The following is a 17656-nucleotide window of genomic DNA, read 5'->3' as shown; positions in this document are numbered from 1 at the left end:
AGGATACTTTTGACTACCACTTTCAGGCCTCAGTTGCACTTTTATTGAGAAAATAGATGTTGCTCTGGACTCATCTCCTATAGAATCAACCTTAGGCTGGAGATAATACTTTCATCTTCTGAGAGCTTTGGTTTACCCTAATTACTAATGGGGGTTGTTCAGATAAAGCAGCTGAACAACAAGTTCTAAAGTAGTATAGTTTGGGGTTCTTCCTAGAGAAATAAAGTTAGACTTATAGGATTAAATTGAGAATTTGGCTTTTTTTTTTTTTTTAATATATCTGTATAGGTGTGGACACTGCAAGAGGCTTGCCCCTGAGTATGAAGCTGCAGCTACTAGATTAAAAGGAATAGTCCCATTAGCAAAGGTGAGTATAGGTGGATTCTTCATTTAAAAAAATGAGGTGGGGTGTTTTTTTTAATGTGAGAGAGAGGAAGGAAAGGGAGATATAAAAATATCGATGAAAGAGAAACATCAATCGGCTGCCTCCTGCATGCCCCCAAGTGGGAATCAAGCCTGCAACCTGGTCATGTACCCTGACCAGGAATCAAACTGGTGACCTCCTGGTTCATGGGTCTGCTGCTCAACCATTGAGCTACACAAGCCGGGCAAGATTTGTTGTTGTTTTTAATCGTCACCTGAGGATATGTGGGGGTTTTTTTATTGCTTTTAGAGCGAGAAGAAGGGGGATGGAGAGGGAGAGAGAGAAACATCCAACTGGAGTGGAACCCACAACCTGGGTATGTGCCCTGACTGGGAATCTATCCCACAGCTTTTTTGTGTATGGGACGATGCTCCAACCAACTGAGCCACCTGGCCAGGGCAAGAAATGAGGTATTTTAAATAATAGTTTGTAAAATTAATATTTTCTCTACTCTTATGTTGCTAAGAGAGAACATTAGTTTCTGGACAAATACACAGGTGACTATTGTATCAAGTATAGTTTCAAACTATTAAAAGTAGTGGAACTAAGGGAATTATTGGAAAAAGAAACATGTAAAATATGGTCACTAGGAATTAAGAGGAAATACGGAAAGTAAGAGTACAGTAAAGATTAGAAGGAAATTATTATTGAGTAAATAATTCCTTATACTATCATGATAGTCACAATGTGGAATAGGAAAATAGCATGAGGATGTTGATTATTGGTCTACAATAAACTTGGTATGTGCTTTTATAATCAAAGTAATGCTTCCAGAATTTTGCATTTATTCTGTATTAAACCCATATTTATTCCAGTCTTAAAGCTCACATCTCAACAAGTCTCAAATAGTTCATCCATATTTATTTGAACTCTTGGAAATTGCTTTTTTTTTTTTTAATTGATTTTTAGAGAGAGAAGGAGGGAGAGAAACATCGATGTGAGAGTGAAAGATCAGTTGGCTTCCTTCTGCATGCCCGACACTGGGTATTGAGTCTGCAACCTGGGCGTATGCCCTGACCGTCTTTCGGTGCATGGGACAGCGCCCAGCCAACTGAGCCACACCGGCCAGGGCAGAAACTGCTTTTAATCCTAATGTTTCTATGGCAGCTAGCCATAGAAAAAAGAGTTTGGTTTTGATTTAATTTCTGTCTTATGTAGCTATAGCCTGTATTACTTTTCTGAACCTCAGGATTCTATCAAGTGATTAAATAGATGGAAATTGCCCTCTTCTTCATTAGTATCATTAAATGTCATGTTATAGTTTAGTCAAGATTCATACTAGCTCAGGTATTCAAGTATTGGTAACTTTGCTAATAACTAGATGATTTGCCAAATCAAATTATACTCCACCCCAGCTAAATAGTATGTACACCTATCCATGTATCCTCTTGATGATAATCATTATCAAAATAAGCCACTGTTACTAACTTAAGTGATTTATCCCTCACATGTTCTGGGGCAGGAAAAAGATGGGGACCATTTTAGACAATAGAGACTCCAAGGGCAGAATTTAAATTGTCATTTGTGTGTTTTGTATGAGGCCCAGGGATCTAAATTTTAAAGATTTCCTTAGGTAGTTCTTATGTAGCTAGCCCAGCACCAGTCTGCCTTTAAAATCTAATGTTCTATGGCATGTATGTCAAGAATTGTTTGATCCTTTATGACTTGACCAATCTTAATATTTGGAAATATAGGAAGAACCTGTAGCAGGCATTTGGATAACAAGTGGTTTATACATTTTAATCTTTAGGTTGATTGTACTGCCAACACAAACACCTGTAATAAGTATGGAGTCAGTGGATATCCAACCCTGAAGATATTTAGAGATGGTGAAGAAGCAGGTGCTTATGATGGGCCCAGGACTGCTGGTAAGGATGCTTGAAGTATCCTGTTCTTTGTAATGTGAACAGGACAATTTTCTATACAACATATTTTCGGTCTTTAAAATTTATCTTCTAAGAGGTCAGTTTGGTAGCTAACAAAAAACTTCTCTAAATGAACAGATTATGTAAGTAATATAGAAAATACTTGAATTTGAGTTATAAGATCAACTAGGCATTTTTTCATTTGACAAATATTATTGAGTACTCTGGGCCAGGTATTCTGGACATTCTAGGTGCTCAGTATTTATTGATAAACAAAACAGACACAGTTCCTACTCGTGTGATGCTTACATTCTCGGAGATGAAAAGAAGGCAACAAATAGTTTTAAAAATACTTAGAGGTATCTACCACTTCACATCCATTAGGATGGCTACTATCAAAATGACAAGTGCTGGTGAGGATGTGGAGAAATTGGAACCCTTTTGAATTGTTAGTGTGAATGTAAAATGGTGCAGCTTACTATAGAAAACAGAATGGCAAGTTATTAAAAATATTAAAAATAGACATCATATGATCTAACAATTCTACCTGGGTATATACCCAAAAGAATTGAAAGCAGGATCTCAAAGAGATACTTGTACACCCAGGTTTATAGCTGCATTAGTCAACAATAGCAGAAAGGTAGAAGCAACCCAAATGTCCATCAGTGAATGAATGGATACACCAAATGTGGTATATTAATAATAATAATAAATTATATATCAATGTGTATATCATACAATGATATACATGTTTAAAAGGAAGTTAGGACATGAACTACAAAATGGTTGAACCTTGAAGACATTATGCTAAGTGGGATAAGCTATTCACAAAAAAGACAAATATTGTGTGATTCCACCTATATGATGTTCCTACAGTAGTCTAATTCATAGAGACGGAAAGTAGGATGGTGATTGCCAGGGGCTGTGGGAAGGGCAGAATAGGGAGTTATATAATCAGTGGAATTTCAGTTCTACAAGATAAAAACAGTCCTGGAGATTGATTGTATAACAGCGTGGATGTACTTAATGCCACAGAACTGTACGATTAAAAATGGTTAAGATGGTAAATTTTATGTTGTATCTTTTATCATAGTTTAAAAAATTTTAATGTTACCCTGGCTGGTATGACTCTGGATAGAGCGTCAGCCTGCGGACCAAAGGGTCCCAGGTTCGATTCCGGTCAGGGGCACATACCTCGATTGCAGTCTCCTCCCTGGCCCAGGCTCTAGTCAAGGCTTATGCAGTAGGCAGCCAATCGATGTGTTTCTCTCACATCGATGTTTCGCTCTGTCTTTCCCTCTCTCTTCCACTCTCCCTAAAAATCAATGGAAAAATATCCTCGGGTGAGGATTAACAAAAACAAAACAAAAATTTTAATGTAAAAAATGTATATGGATAAGATAAATTCAGCTAGTGGTAAGAGCATGAAAGGAGAAAAATAAGACCAGGTGATGTGGTCTTGGGAGCACCACATAATTAGGTGATGAGGGAAGTAACATTTGAGCTGAGTCCTGAGTGACAGGAAGGAGCCAGCCATGAGAAAATCTGGATCAGAACCTCTAGGCAAAGGGAAAGCCAATGCAAAAAGGCCTTACGTATAACTGAGCTTGGTGTGTACTCAAGGCACAGGGACCATGTGGCTTGAAGGCTGACAAAGACAGTTTTATCTTGAGTCTATCAAGTCCAGGCATATTTTACCTTTTATGATGGTAAACTAATAGGAAAGAGGTTCAGTTTGGGCATTTTAGGTGATGTGAAAATTTTTCAGTGTGATTGTTAGCCATGCACAAAGCTCTACATAGTATGACGCATTCCTAATTCTGAAGACTGCTTCACTTTAGGACTTTTGTCCTGGCTGTATTCATAGCCTGAACTGATCTTCCCTGTGTTTGCATGGCTTGCTCCTTTTTCAGATCATGGCTTAAATTTTACCCTCCACCTCCCCAGGCTTTCTCAGAACGGAAGGAAGAGGGAGAGAGAGATGAAAACATCGATGAGAGAGAATCATTGATTGACTGCCTCCTGCACACCCCACACTGGGGATGGAGGCCACAACCCAGATATGTGCCCTGACCTGGAATCGAGCCGTGACCTCCTGGTTCATAAGTTGACACTCAACCGTTGAGCCACAGCAGCCGGGGTAGAGATTTCCTATGAATTGCAAGCTCCAAGAGAGCGGAGACCTTGTTTGGTTTACAAACTACTCTGTTCCCAGCGCCTAGACTGGCACCAGGAGTGGATACTCAGGAACTCTTTAATGCAGGAATAAATATTTTAGCCCAGCTGGTATCATTTAGTCAAAACTCCAAATTTTTTTCATATTCTTTTTTCTGAGCTTAAAATCATTAATGAAGAACCCATGTTACCATTCAGATTTTATTAGTTTTATTTAGGGTAAAGTCAGCAATTAGAGTTTAATTAATATGGTTTTTCTAAAGTTGGACAAGTCTTAAGAAAATTGTAGATAAACCCAACCAGAATGCTTCTAGGCAAATATTCTCACTTGGACTTGCAATTTAGATTTATTTTTTTTTAACTCGAAAATTTCTCAGCATTTGACTGGGAGGTGAGATGTTTGGCTACTTAGGATGGATTATTTTTATTTTGTTCATGTACTCCTTTAAGAACTATACTGTTTGCCTTCCTACATAAAGTGGTTATTCAGTGCTCCCACTGTACCTTCCAGAGCATTTAAATACTCTTGGAGAAAAGTAACACTTTTCATCATAACCCTGAATTAAAGTTTTTATAATAATTTATATTGTGATATAGTAATATCAGTCCCCTCAAAGACTAAACAATTCATTCCAGTTTCAACTAATCTATTGATACAACCCATCCTCTGTGAGGAATGGAGGAAAACATATGTAAGGGTGGGGTGGGGGATCCATGAGAAAAACAACCTTACAAAGTAAGGTAGTTAAACAGTATTCTGTCTCAACCAGTTAGCAAATTATTAGAGTACTTAGAAGAGAAAATGGGTGGAAGAGGTAGAATATTATGGAGAATTGCACTGCCTCTGGTCTGTAAGCATTTTGAACCTATGAATGGTTTTAGCAGGCCCCAAAAGAAAGTAGAATAATGGTCTGTCAACTAGGCTTCAGGATAAAAAGATACTTTTGTGTGTGGTTATTACGTCTAAATTATTTTATTTAGCCCATTTCACCTCAGTAGGAAAGTATGATTTGGGTGGATCCTGTAGGTGGAATGATTTTACCTGTATGTATTTAAACTCCTGTACAAGCTTGCCCAGTCATTGCATTTTCTGCTTTTAAATTTTAGTAAGACTATAAGCAAGTCTTTGTGCTACTTGAGAATAAGGGAATTGTTATTATTTGCAAAATGATGTTTCTTGAACTTACGTGCTAGGTATTATTCTTAGAGCTAGGTATATATCAGCAAAACAAACAAAGATCCCTGCCGATTTGGAACTTACTTTGTAGTGGGGAGAGAGAGATAAAAATATTAAGGATCAAGTATATTAATTAGATGAGTGAAAAGTTTTGTAGAGGAAGATAAACAAGAAAGAGATAAAGGAACTTTGGAGGTTGAATAGGTTTTAGTTTACAATAGGATGGTCGGCGAAGGCTTCATTAAGATGATATATGAGCCCAGCCGGCGTGGCTCGTTGTTAAGCGTGGACCTATGAATCAGGAGGTCACAGTTCGATTCCTGGTCAGAGCACATGCCTGGGTTGCAGGCTCAATCCCCAGTGTGAGGTGTGCAGGAGGCAGCCAATCAATAATTCTCATCATTGATGTTTCTATCTCTCTCTCCCTCTCTTTTCCTCTCTGAAATCAATTAAAAAATAAAAAATAAGATGATATTTGAGTAAAGATCTAAAATAAGTAAGGAAGGAGCCACATGGATATCTAGGGAAAGAGTGTTCTAGGCAGAGAGCATTATATTCACAAAGTCATTATTTAAATTTGTACTGTTGTAAACACTTCACTGCATCACTAGTAGGGGTATAAATAAGTGGTCTCTTTGGCAGGGGCGGGGGGCGGGGGCAGTTTAACAATTATAAATGCATGTACTGCTCTAGCTGGTTCGCTCACTTGTTACAGCATTGGCCCTCGGATTGAAGGGGCTCAGGCTTGACCCCTGGCCCTGGTCAGGGCACATGTGGGGGACAACCAATCGATGTGTTTTTCTCTCTCTTTCTCCACCTTCTCCTTCCCTTCCACTCTCTCTATTCCCATAGAAATCAATGGGGAAAATATCCTTGGGTGAGGATTTTTTAAAAAAAAGAAAATGTTGTTTATTTTAGAATCATTTATAGCAGCAAGAAATTTGAAACAAATGTCCATCAGTTGTTTCTGGTCAAGTAAATTTTGGTACATCTATACAATGAAATACTATGTATGCATTCGTAAAAAAGATTGAAGGAGTTCTGTGTACATTGACATAAATTGTCTCTAAATTATGGTAAATGACAGAAATAAAATACAGAACAGCATATATGTGTGCTGCTGTTTGAGGAGAAAAGAAAGCAAAGAATAAATATATAATTATTTGTTTATGTCTGATATATCTGGAAAAGTATATAAAAAACTGAAATCTTATCCTATGAGGATGAAACTGGGTGAGTAGGGACAAGAGTGGAAGACAACTTCATTGTATACTCTTGTGAACTTTGAATCATGTGAATGGTTGGTTACCTTCTCAAAAGTTATAAATTTGTTACTATAATCTTTCATCTTATCCTTTAAGATGGAATTGTCAGCCACCTGAAGAAGCAAGCAGGACCAGCTTCAGTTCCTCTTAAGACTGAGGAAGAATTTGAGAAGTTCATTGGTGATAAGGATGCTTCTGTGGTGGGTAAGTAGCAAATATTTGATCATGCCACAAAATCATCAACTTGCTTTCAAAAACACTATATGTCTGAGTAAACAACAAAGTTTTTTGGTAACATTGGAGACAGTTAAAAATACAACTCACAGAATTAGCTCAGCATTTCTATAATGGGGAAAAAATTGGTGTTTTGAGTGTCTTTGTTCTTACAGATGTAAAAATGTAATTTCAATGAAAGGGCTGAAATAGGAATATCTTCAGCTTTTTCTACCATGTCTTAAACTCTGAACTTTAACTCAAGTACTCGGGTAGTTATGACTGAAAGTAGGGTTTTAAGGTGGCAGGACACAAGTAAATAATAGACCTCTGTGTCTGCTATTTTCACAATCATGGGGAATTTAAAATCGAAGATCACATTGCTATGTATTTATTTTTACAGCTACCTTTGCTTTCCCAAGTGTTGCAGTGTCTCATTTTATCCTTAAAATAACTGAGCCAATTCTACATGTCGGGTGTTCTTTGTTCTGTCTTATATGTATAATACATTTGGCTAAAGAATAAATTTAAACATATAAGCTGTGTTTGTGCTTCTCTTAATCTCCTAATGTTATAATAAAACTGACTTTCTGGGACTAGAAGATAGTTTATAATTTAGATTTGACTAAAAGCCATTTATCATCTGGATTTTACTGATTCAGTATATTTTACAGGGAGTTAACCCCAAGCAGACATTTATTAAACATTTGTTTCATTCACTTTTCTAAACTTGAAGTTTCTAAAGAAAAGACAGAAAAAAATATGGTGAAGTGATTTACCTTTATTTTGACATACTGCCTTATTTAATCCTGAAACTTTAAGGAGTTAAGCAATTTGCACAAATAAATTATTTAATTGTGAAAAACTAAGACTTGAACCCTGACAAATCCTCTATTTTGGCTTATTCAAAAATATTTTAAAAGGTACAGGAAGGATTCTCATCCTAAGGGTTTTGTCAGATTTCCAAGGTAGTCATGGCAGAGCAGACCCAATCCTCCTGCCTACGTTGCTTTGCTTGTCCATAATGGAATAAAGGCTTTAAAAAAATAGAAGCTAGCCCTCGCTGGGTAGCTCAGTTGGTTAGAGTGTCATCCCAATATGCCAAGGTTTCGATTTCGCTCTCCAGTCGGGGCACATACAGGAAACAACCAATATGCATAAATGGGTGGAACAACAAATCCGTGATTGATGTTTCTCTCTCTACCCTCCACACTCCCTCCTGGCCCTTTCCTCTCTAAAAAATTCAATTAAAAAAAATAGAAGAATTTAAAAGTTTTGAATTATATCTCGGCACTTACTATTTCTCCCTTGTGTTTGACATTTCTCATATAGGTTTTTTCAAGGATTTATTCAGTGAAGCTCACTCTGAATTTCTAAAAGCAGCCAGCAACGTGAGGGATAACTACCGATCTGCACACACCAATATTGAGTCTCTGGTGAACAAGTATGATGATGATGGAGAGTAAGTGTCTGAGATGTATGCCCTTGTAAATCTATGGACCAAGTGCTATTGTGTGAACTGGTGATTTTTAATGCTTGACTGTTTTTTAAAGATTTATGGAGCTCTTGCTAGGCATTAAGCTAAGTTCTGGACACTGTTGCAACCTTTGAGGGCATCTAGTAGGTAGAAACAGTGGATATATGTAAAAATGTAAGTGTGTAGTGAGCATTATAGGTGTTATGATAGACATATGCTGGGTGGAGTGGAATTATAAAGGAGAGGGGTGATTTTATTTTCTTCTGGAGTGCCGAGTAGTATCAGAAAAATCTTCCTAGAGGTGAGGCTTGGTGTGTGTCTTGACAGATGAATTTTTCCAGGCAGGTTATGGCAGTTGGGATAAAAATTATTCCAGATAGAGCAGCAAGAGTGCTGGCGATGAAATGTAAAACAATCTAGGCATGTTGGGACTTGTAGTAACAAGTCATAGTGGAAGGTAAGGTTAGAGAGCTAAGAAGCGACCAAATTATAAATGTTAAGTGCCATACAGAAGAATTTAGATTTTATATTTTAGACATTTGAGCTCCATTGGAAGACTTTGGGTTGGAGAATAATGTTATTAATATTGTGTTTTAGGAGAAAAGTCACTGGCACCCATATGGTGGTGGTTTGAAATGGGAGAGATGGCAAGGCAGTCAAGAGAGTAAACTAAGGGTGACATCTGAGAGTAACAATTAAGGTAGTATTAGGGGCAATGAAGAGGAAGGACTGAGTAGTAAAACATAGGGTTTAATCCTTATGTGTGAAAAGGGGAAGAGCTAGAGTCTAGGTTTCTAAAGTGACTGGGCCCATGACAGTCATCATCAAGCTAGGAAAAAAGACAGAAACAAATTGGGGGGGTAATGATTATGAGTTCTATTTTGTCACAGTGAATTTGAGGAGTTCATGTGATATCCAGGTGGTGAAGACCCGGTGGACAGACAATTGGATAGATGAGACTAGAATTCAGGAAAATTTCTGAGCTAGAGATAAAGATTTATAGGTCATCCACATATGAATGATTATGGGAACCATTGGACTAGATAAGATCACTCAGGGTGAGCACATAAAGCTTTTTAAAAGTGTGCCAAGGGCTAGTGTTACTTATTCATATTTAACAAACTATGTAGTGTTTACTGTGTCATTTACTGTTAACTCATTTAATTCTCTTAACAACCAGGTGAGACAGATCTATTATTTTCCCTATTTTACAGAGGAGAAACCCCTCAGAGAGGTTAAGTAATTTTTCTAGCTTTACATAGTAAGTGGCAGAACTGGTATTTGAACCTACAAAGTCTGGCTGCAGAGTTGGCAGCCTTGATCATATGGTTCTGCCTTTTAGTTTGAGAGACACCAGGTCTATAAATGGAACTGGAGCCATTATGGCTCATTAAGGACACTATGTGTCAGCCTTTTAACCTTAGATTTGTTCATTGTGGCTGCCTCTCACGCTCCCATTTAAATTGGTCTACCAGCACTCGATTAAAAGTTTTACTGAAAAGTTTGTGACATCCTTATATGAGGATGTCTTAAGGTGCCCTATTCACATTCTTGCTTGTCCAGCATGTATTTGTAAACTTGGTTTATTGGTATAAAGAAATCTAGAACAAAGGAATTTTCAATGAACTCAAGCCAAATATTATAATTATATACCTACCTATAGAATATTACAGCTGGGGAAAATCTTAAAGATATTTTCTCTAATAAAGTAATTTTCCTTCTGTGTAGGAGAGTGGCAGGACAAGGTACCTTCCAATAAGAGCAAGCTCTGCTTTATTGTATTGTACATATTGGGGCTTTGGAGGGAGTTGGTTGTATTTGTTATAGTTTTTAAAGGTTAAATCATTAATCATCTACTCTAACCCTCTTTTGTACTGATGAAAGAGCTGAAGCCCAGAAGAATTAAATTGATGCCTGATGCAGGGTCTTTGAAATAGTGGTAGAACTAGAATTAGAACCAAGATCTCATAACTTTTCAATCCAGAGTTTATTAAACCCTTAAGCCCAATTATTACACTTGAGATTAAGGTAGTTAGCATCTTAGTGTTGATAAGAAGGTCATGTTGCCAAGTCTGTGGTCCCCAAAAAGAGTCCTTATGTGCTTAAATGGTGATAGTAAAAGTGGCAGCAAGAGTAGATAGTCTGAGTTTTAAATAAAAGATGGGAGACGGTTCTGCTATCTACATACTAAGACTTTTTTTTTTTTTTTTAAGAGGTATCACCTTGTTTCGTCCTTCACATCTGATGAACAAGTTTGAAGACAAAACTTCGGCATATAAAGAACAGAAAATGACCAGTGGCAAGATTAAAAAATTTATCCAGGAAAACATGTGAGTACCTCTTTATAACTTGTTTGGGATTTCTTGGCTTCATTATATATTGTATTTCTCAGTTATTAAACTAAGCCTTGTTTTGGATTAAATAGTCTCAGTCAAGGGATTATTATTATAATAATAGTTGAAGTTTATATTAAAGCAGTAATGTGTGAGCCCTAGAACTCCATTGTCCTACAAGGTATATCGCTCAGTACTTGTCCTGTATGTTGAAAATTTCTTTTTCTTTTTAAGTTCTGTCAGTTACTTTGTGATAATTCCGTAATACAAATATAAACCTACCAAATTTGATAATGTATTATTTCATTTCAGTTTTGGTATCTGCCCTCACATGACAGAAGATAATAAAGACTTGATACAGGGCAAGGACTTACTTGTGGCGTACTATGATGTGGACTACGAAAAGAATGCTAAAGGTTCCAACTACTGGAGAAACAGGTAATAAGGGTCGTATTTCCCCTTTGTAAACAGGCTTACCCAGGGTGTAAACAGTTCCTTCTAGCTATCCTGTTACCATGTGTGATGGGAGAGCAGATAAGAATGAGAACAGTTCATAAGGACAAATAACATAACAAACTATTTCTAAAATCTATTGGACATATCTTCCATAGGTATTCCTTTGCCTTGTGATACAGCTGATTCCTTCTCCAAGTAAAAGATGCAAATGTGATTCTAAAATGTACTCTAAAATATTGTGCCTACTTGCCCATTGAGACTCAGTACAGCCTTATAAGCTTTCTTTTCAGATTAGTCAATATGCCTGCAATATTTCAGTGTGTGTGTGTGTGTGTGTGTATCAAGATTCAGTGGGAATGAACTATTTGATTGGGCACCACCAGTGTGGCAGTGAAGTTCAGTGGCACATTAGAGCACACCATAATCCTGTGTTAATGCCCAAGGACACAAGTTCAGACTGATTCCAGGGGGCTGCATGAACTATAAAACAGTCTTTGCTGCCGAAGCTGGTTTGGCTCAGTGGATAGAGCGTCGGCCTGGGGACTGGGGGGTCCCGGGTTCGATTCCGGTCAAGGGCATGTTGGGGGCACATCCCCAGTGGGAGATGTTTTGATTGGGCACCACCAGTGTGGCAGTGAAGTTTAGTGGCACATTAGAGCACACCATAATCCTGTGTTAATGCCCAAGGACACAAGTTCAGACTGATTCCAGGGGGCTGCATGGACTATAAAACTTAGTCTTTGCTTTCTAGACTCTTGCTTCTTGGTTTCATAAGTGCTGTACCACCCTGTTGTAATCTTGGCATAGGCATAAATTTCTCTTGTTTCCCACAGGGTGATGATGGTAGCAAAGAAATTCCTGGATGCTGGACACAAACTTAACTTTGCTATAGCTAGCCGCAAAACCTTTAGCCATGATCTTTCCGATTTTGGTTTGGAAAGCACTGCCGGAGAGATTCCTGTTGTTGCTATCAGAACTGCAAAAGGAGAGAAGTTTGTCATGCAGGAGGAATTCTCGTGAGTTACACGTTAGCATGGGTTTGGGATTTGATTCTTCAAGGAAACTATTAAAAGCCTTTTACACTACTGAGAATTTATAAAGGTGAATGTTCAAATGTGAAGATAGGTCTTCTAGTCAACACCTTATGACTCACTTTTCTCAGTTAATTACAGGTACTTACTTTAAGGATCATGATAAATAATAATGAAAGATGGCAGCATGGAATTCTTACATGATTGTTTCCACCCTGCCATTAGAAATAGTACCATAAAGAACACTAGACAGTCTCTTTGAAATTTATGTAATTTTAGACCAATCCAGTCTCTTCTCAACCTACAGAATATTTTTTCTTCTTGGAATAGCACATTGGCCTACAGTAAACTCAGGGAAGTGGAGAGGTCTTAGGTCCCCAGATAATTTTGACTTTCATCTTCTGAGACTTTGGGAGATCAACACAAGCGAAAATCTTCCTTGTGAACGAATCAGTAAAATGAGATTTCATAAATAGGCACTGTTCTCTAAAGCAACAAAATAAAACTGGTCCTTAGGTAGAACTGAATTTTCAGAAGACCAATGTTTTCTTCCTTTTCTGCCCTTTAATCCACAAAGAACACACTAGAAATACTAAGAAGTGATTGGTTTTTTGTTCAGTCAGTAGTCCTGAATATTGAGAGATAAGAGTGCCCCCCCCCCATTTTTTTAAACTTCCGATTTCATTCTAATCTTGAAATTAAAGCTAAAATATGTAGAAACTAGTCGAAGAAATTGCTTTTAATCCTCTCAATGATGGGAATAAATTAACCTGACACTTGCTTTCCAATTGGCAGGCGTGATGGCAAGGCTCTTGAGAGATTCCTGCAGGATTACTTTGATGGCAACCTGAAGAGATACCTAAAGTCTGAGCCAATCCCAGAGAGCAATGATGGGCCCGTAAAGGTGAGGTGCTCATGGCCTCCCCAAGCTTGTACGCAGCCTCTCCTCATTTCTTCCAAAAATGCTGGGTCTAAGTGAAGACCTTGTTAGTTATCATGTTTTTATTTGTCCTCACTTCCCCCCCTCTTCTCCACCTCATACATAAAATAAGCATTGACAGAGCTCATAATGCTCAATTGGGGCAGGACTATAAAACCTCCATAGAATTTTTTGGTGGTATTTATATCAGAGCTAGCTTATTCTTTGGGACAGAGCAAGCTAACCCCTAAGAATAATTTTAAGATTATTTTAAGGAAGGATTGGGTAACACTTGTTTCCTGTGACTTCCTGAACACAGGAATGAATTGGTTTCTGGGAATGACAGCATCTTTTTTTTCTTTTTCTTTACTGGTTGAAAAGGTTGGTTCAATTTTTTTTTTTTTAATTCTTTATTGTTGAACATATTACATATGTCTCCCTTTCCCCCCACTGACCTCTCCCAACTGACAGCATCTTTAATACAGTCTATAAATGTGTTTTGGGTTTCAGTGACATCACATCAAATTTGAGAGGGATTAGAACACATCAGATTTGAAAGGGATTGGGTCCAAAAACAAATATAACTTGTGAATTTATTTGTCAGCTCAGCTTACCAACTAGAGAATCTTCTATGTTTTCCAGGTAGTGGTAGCAGAGAATTTTGATGAAATAGTGAATGATGTAAATAAAGATGTGCTGATTGAATTTTATGCTCCTTGGTGTGGCCACTGTAAGAATCTGGAACCTAAGTATAAAGAACTGGGAGAGAAGGTAAGTCTGAACCATATTCTGAAGATAAAATTTGAGTGGGGATGTTGACACATGTATTTAGCATTGGCTAGTTAGTTACCTTATCTACTCCTTATTCACTTTCTCTTGATTTCCCCCTAGTGTTTAGCCTGAGCAGTGCCTCAAATACCTGTCCTAAAACCACTCAGACTCGCCCTAGCTGGTTTGGCTTGGTGGATATAGCATTGGCCTGCGGACGAAAGGGTCCCGGGTTCGATTCCGGTCAAGGGCACGTATCTCAGTTGCAGGCTCCTCCCCACCGGGAGCCCTGGTCGGGTGCGTGCAGGAGGCCACCAATCGATGTTTTTCTCTCACATCAGTGTTTCTGACTTTCCCTCTCTCTTACACTCTCTCAGAGAATCGATGGAAAAATATCTTCGGTGAGGATTAACAACAACAACAAAATAATAATTTTTTTAAATGTTTAAAAAATAAAGCCCCTCAGACTAAATCTAGATTAGTGGTTCCCAACATGGGGCATATGCCCCACAGGGAGGCAGTTTGATTTTTAAGGGGATTAATAAGTGAATTTTTGCCTTTCATATGGTTCTAGGGACCCTCATATGCAGTATATAAATATATATTGCACATATTTATGCATTTTAGTTCTCTATTATGTTTTGAAACTTTATTTGCTATTTTTTCATATCATTTCATATTATTATTTTTTAACAATTTCTAGTGATTTCTTCCTCAGTACTTCAACTGTCCTTTCGTTCTTTTATTTTTCTCTTTCATGGATGCCATGTTCTTTGGAAGCTTGTTTAGACCAAGGTAATGGCCTTTTAGACTTTCTCCACATGAATAGGAGTTCACTTTTTGAGTAATAAGAATTTATGTCACAGGGAGGGCATCAGGATTTTAAAGATGCTTAGGTGGGGCATGGCCAAAAAAAGTTTGGGAACCACTGATCTAGATTATGGTTAAAAGTGTACATGCTGCCCTGTCAGTATTGCTCAGTGGTTGAGCATCAACCCATGAATCATGAGGTCCCTAGTTCAATTCCCAGACAGCACATGGCCAGGTTGCAGGTTTGATCCTCAAGAGGGGGCATGCAGGAGGCAGCCAATCTATGATGTTTCTCTTTTTCTATCCCTCTGACTTTGCCTCTCTCTCTCTAAAGAACAATAAAAATATATTTTAAAAAATATATATCCAGGCTTCTGAATTTTGGTAATGGTTTATATGAAACCATTATGTTCCTTCATCTTAAAACACTTGGCTTAGCCTTTACAGTGTCTTCTTTCAGCTAGATAGTTTTGAAGGTGGCTGTATATAGAGTCTTACTATGGAACCCAGAGAGAACAGGGAAACTTGTGAAAGGCAAGATACTATGTGCAAGTGATAACTACTCTTCTTGTCTGAGCAGCAAAACTAATGTAGGTGTTTTAAGATGTGATTGTTTTAAGTCCTGAATTGACTGTCTCTCAGTCACTGAAACTTGAAACTTAACAATCTAACCTTTTTATTAACAGCTCAGAAAAGACCCAAATATTATCATAGCCAAGATGGATGCCACAGCCAATGATGTGCCTTCTCCATATGAAGTCAGAGGGTAAGTAGATTAAAAACTAATAAAAATGAGTAGCCAATTGACAAAAAAAAAAGCCATTTTTTTTATTGGGTATAGTTTGGGGAGTCCTCATACTCCAGTTGAGCACAGAACCACTGCTGCCTTCCCTGGGTTAGAGTTCTGCAGCATGGGCCTACATGACTGCCACAGATTTTGTGAGCTCTCATATTCCTAAGTTTTGGTCGGATGTTACCCTAACCATTGATGGGGACTGCTGTCTGGTCACATTAGAAATCATGGCCCTAGCCAGTTTAATTCAGTGAATTGAGCTTTGGCCCGCAGAGCAAAGAGTCCCGGGTTCAATTATGGTAAAGGGCACATATGTTGGTTGCAGGCTCCTCCCCGACCCAGGCCCTGGTCAGGGCGTGTGCAGGAGGCAACCAATCAATGTGTTTCTGTCATATTGATATTTCTGTCTTTCCCCTCTCTTCCACTCTCCCTAAAAATCAATGGAAAAATATCCTCATGTGAGGATTACCAAAAAAAGAAAGAAAGAAATCATGAAGAGAAGTTACTCCAAGAAACAGTTATTAAGGACGTATACTTGTATGACAGAGTTACTGGAACCGGAAAGTAGTCAACTCTTTTTCTTTTTCTTTTCCCTAGTTTTCCTACCATCTACTTCTCTCCAGCCAACAAGAAGCTAGATCCAAAGAAATATGAAGTAAGTGCATTGTCTCAGCTCTCCACAAATAAACACACACATACTCACACAAGCTTGTACATATCTAGCTCTCTCCCTATATTTATTTAACTGGAAACTCTTTCGACTCTCGTCAATATATGTGGTTAATGTGCTTTTACAAACTCAGAAGTCTTATTGGGGGTTGGGAGGAAACCCAGGGTTCTTTAAATGATTAAATTTTCATGGTAATCTTTCTGTTTTCAGGGTGGCCGTGAATTAAGTGATTTTATTAGCTATCTACAGCGAGAGGCTACAAACCCCCCTGTAATTCAAGAAGAAAAACCCAAGAAGAAAAAGAAGGCACAGGAGGATCTCTAAAGCAGCAGCCAAACATACCACTTTGTAAAGGACTCTTCCACCAGAGCTGGGAAAACCATTAGGAAGGACTGGTACCCACATGGGATTATTACCTCTCAGGGCTGAGAGGATAGATGGATATTATCTGAATCCTGTTCAATGTTCTCTAAACTGTTTCTTAGCTGCACTGTTTGTGGAAATACCAGGACCAGTTTATGTTTGTGCTTTTGGGAAAAATTATTTGTGTTGCTGTGGGTGGGGGGAATTAAGTTGGGGGGTTATTTTCTAATTTTTTTTGTACATTTGGAACAGTGATAATAAAAGAGCCCCCTTTAAACTGTCTTTTCCACGAGATGGGAAACCAACGGTTCTCTAGCCCAGCACTGTCCAATAGGACTTTCTGCAATAATGGAAATGTTCTATAACCTTCATTCTCTAAAACATGTAGCTATTGAGAATTTGAAATGTGTCCAGAAACTACATTTTAAGTTTTTATTAATTTAAACTAGTGGCCCGGTGCACGAAATTCATGCACGGGAGGAGGGTGTCCCTCAGCCCAGCCTTGATCCTCTTGTTGGAAGGTTAGAGGCTAGTAGAAATCTTCCTTGTGAATATCTCCATGGAGCTGAGGGCAGGTGTCTAAGGTGGTTGTGTCTCAGCTTTCCCATCATCACCAGGGCCCAGGCTTGGGGTCCTCATGTCTTCCTTACTCTCCTCACCTTTGGTGCTCTAACCTCTTGAGAGGTGGGTGGAGAGGGATAGGTCTGTGGAAGCCAAAACTCAGGCTAAGACATCTAGGGCTGGACACTGAATATCTCTTGGTTTCCTTGTTTGCTTTAAGCTCTTTGGAGAGAGCCTAGCCTACGTGTACTAAACCAAAGGGCTTTGGTCCCATCCCACAGAAGAAGCAGAGATCTGGAAGGTCCCAGGAGGGGGAGGTTCAGGGCTCCTGTGGCCTTGGCCACCCTGCTGGAGAA

The 17656-nt window shown here is 38.4% G+C and overlaps 1 protein-coding gene across 1 annotated transcript; it reads left to right on the top strand.

Moving 5' to 3' along the window:
- Nucleotides 1-244: 244 nt before the first annotated feature.
- PDIA3 (protein disulfide isomerase family A, member 3) lies at nt 245-17021 on the top strand (the record flags this gene model as incomplete). Its single annotated transcript, XM_014548731.1, has 12 exons — nt 245-367; nt 2175-2292; nt 7003-7110; nt 8452-8581; nt 10810-10926; nt 11242-11367; nt 12219-12401; nt 13212-13320; nt 13978-14106; nt 15600-15679; nt 16304-16361; nt 16587-17021. Coding segments are annotated over 12 exons (1395 nt in total), but the record flags the coding sequence as incomplete, so codon positions are not given.
- Nucleotides 17022-17656: the final 635 nt, after the last annotated feature.

The sequence above is a fragment of the Myotis brandtii genome, unplaced genomic scaffold (assembly GCF_000412655.1).
Source record: "Myotis brandtii unplaced genomic scaffold, ASM41265v1 scaffold521, whole genome shotgun sequence".
In the NCBI taxonomy this organism is placed as follows: domain Eukaryota; kingdom Metazoa; phylum Chordata; class Mammalia; order Chiroptera; family Vespertilionidae; genus Myotis; species Myotis brandtii.
The sequence above is the reverse complement of the archived record's forward strand: the minus strand, read 5'-3'. Positions and strand labels throughout refer to the sequence as shown.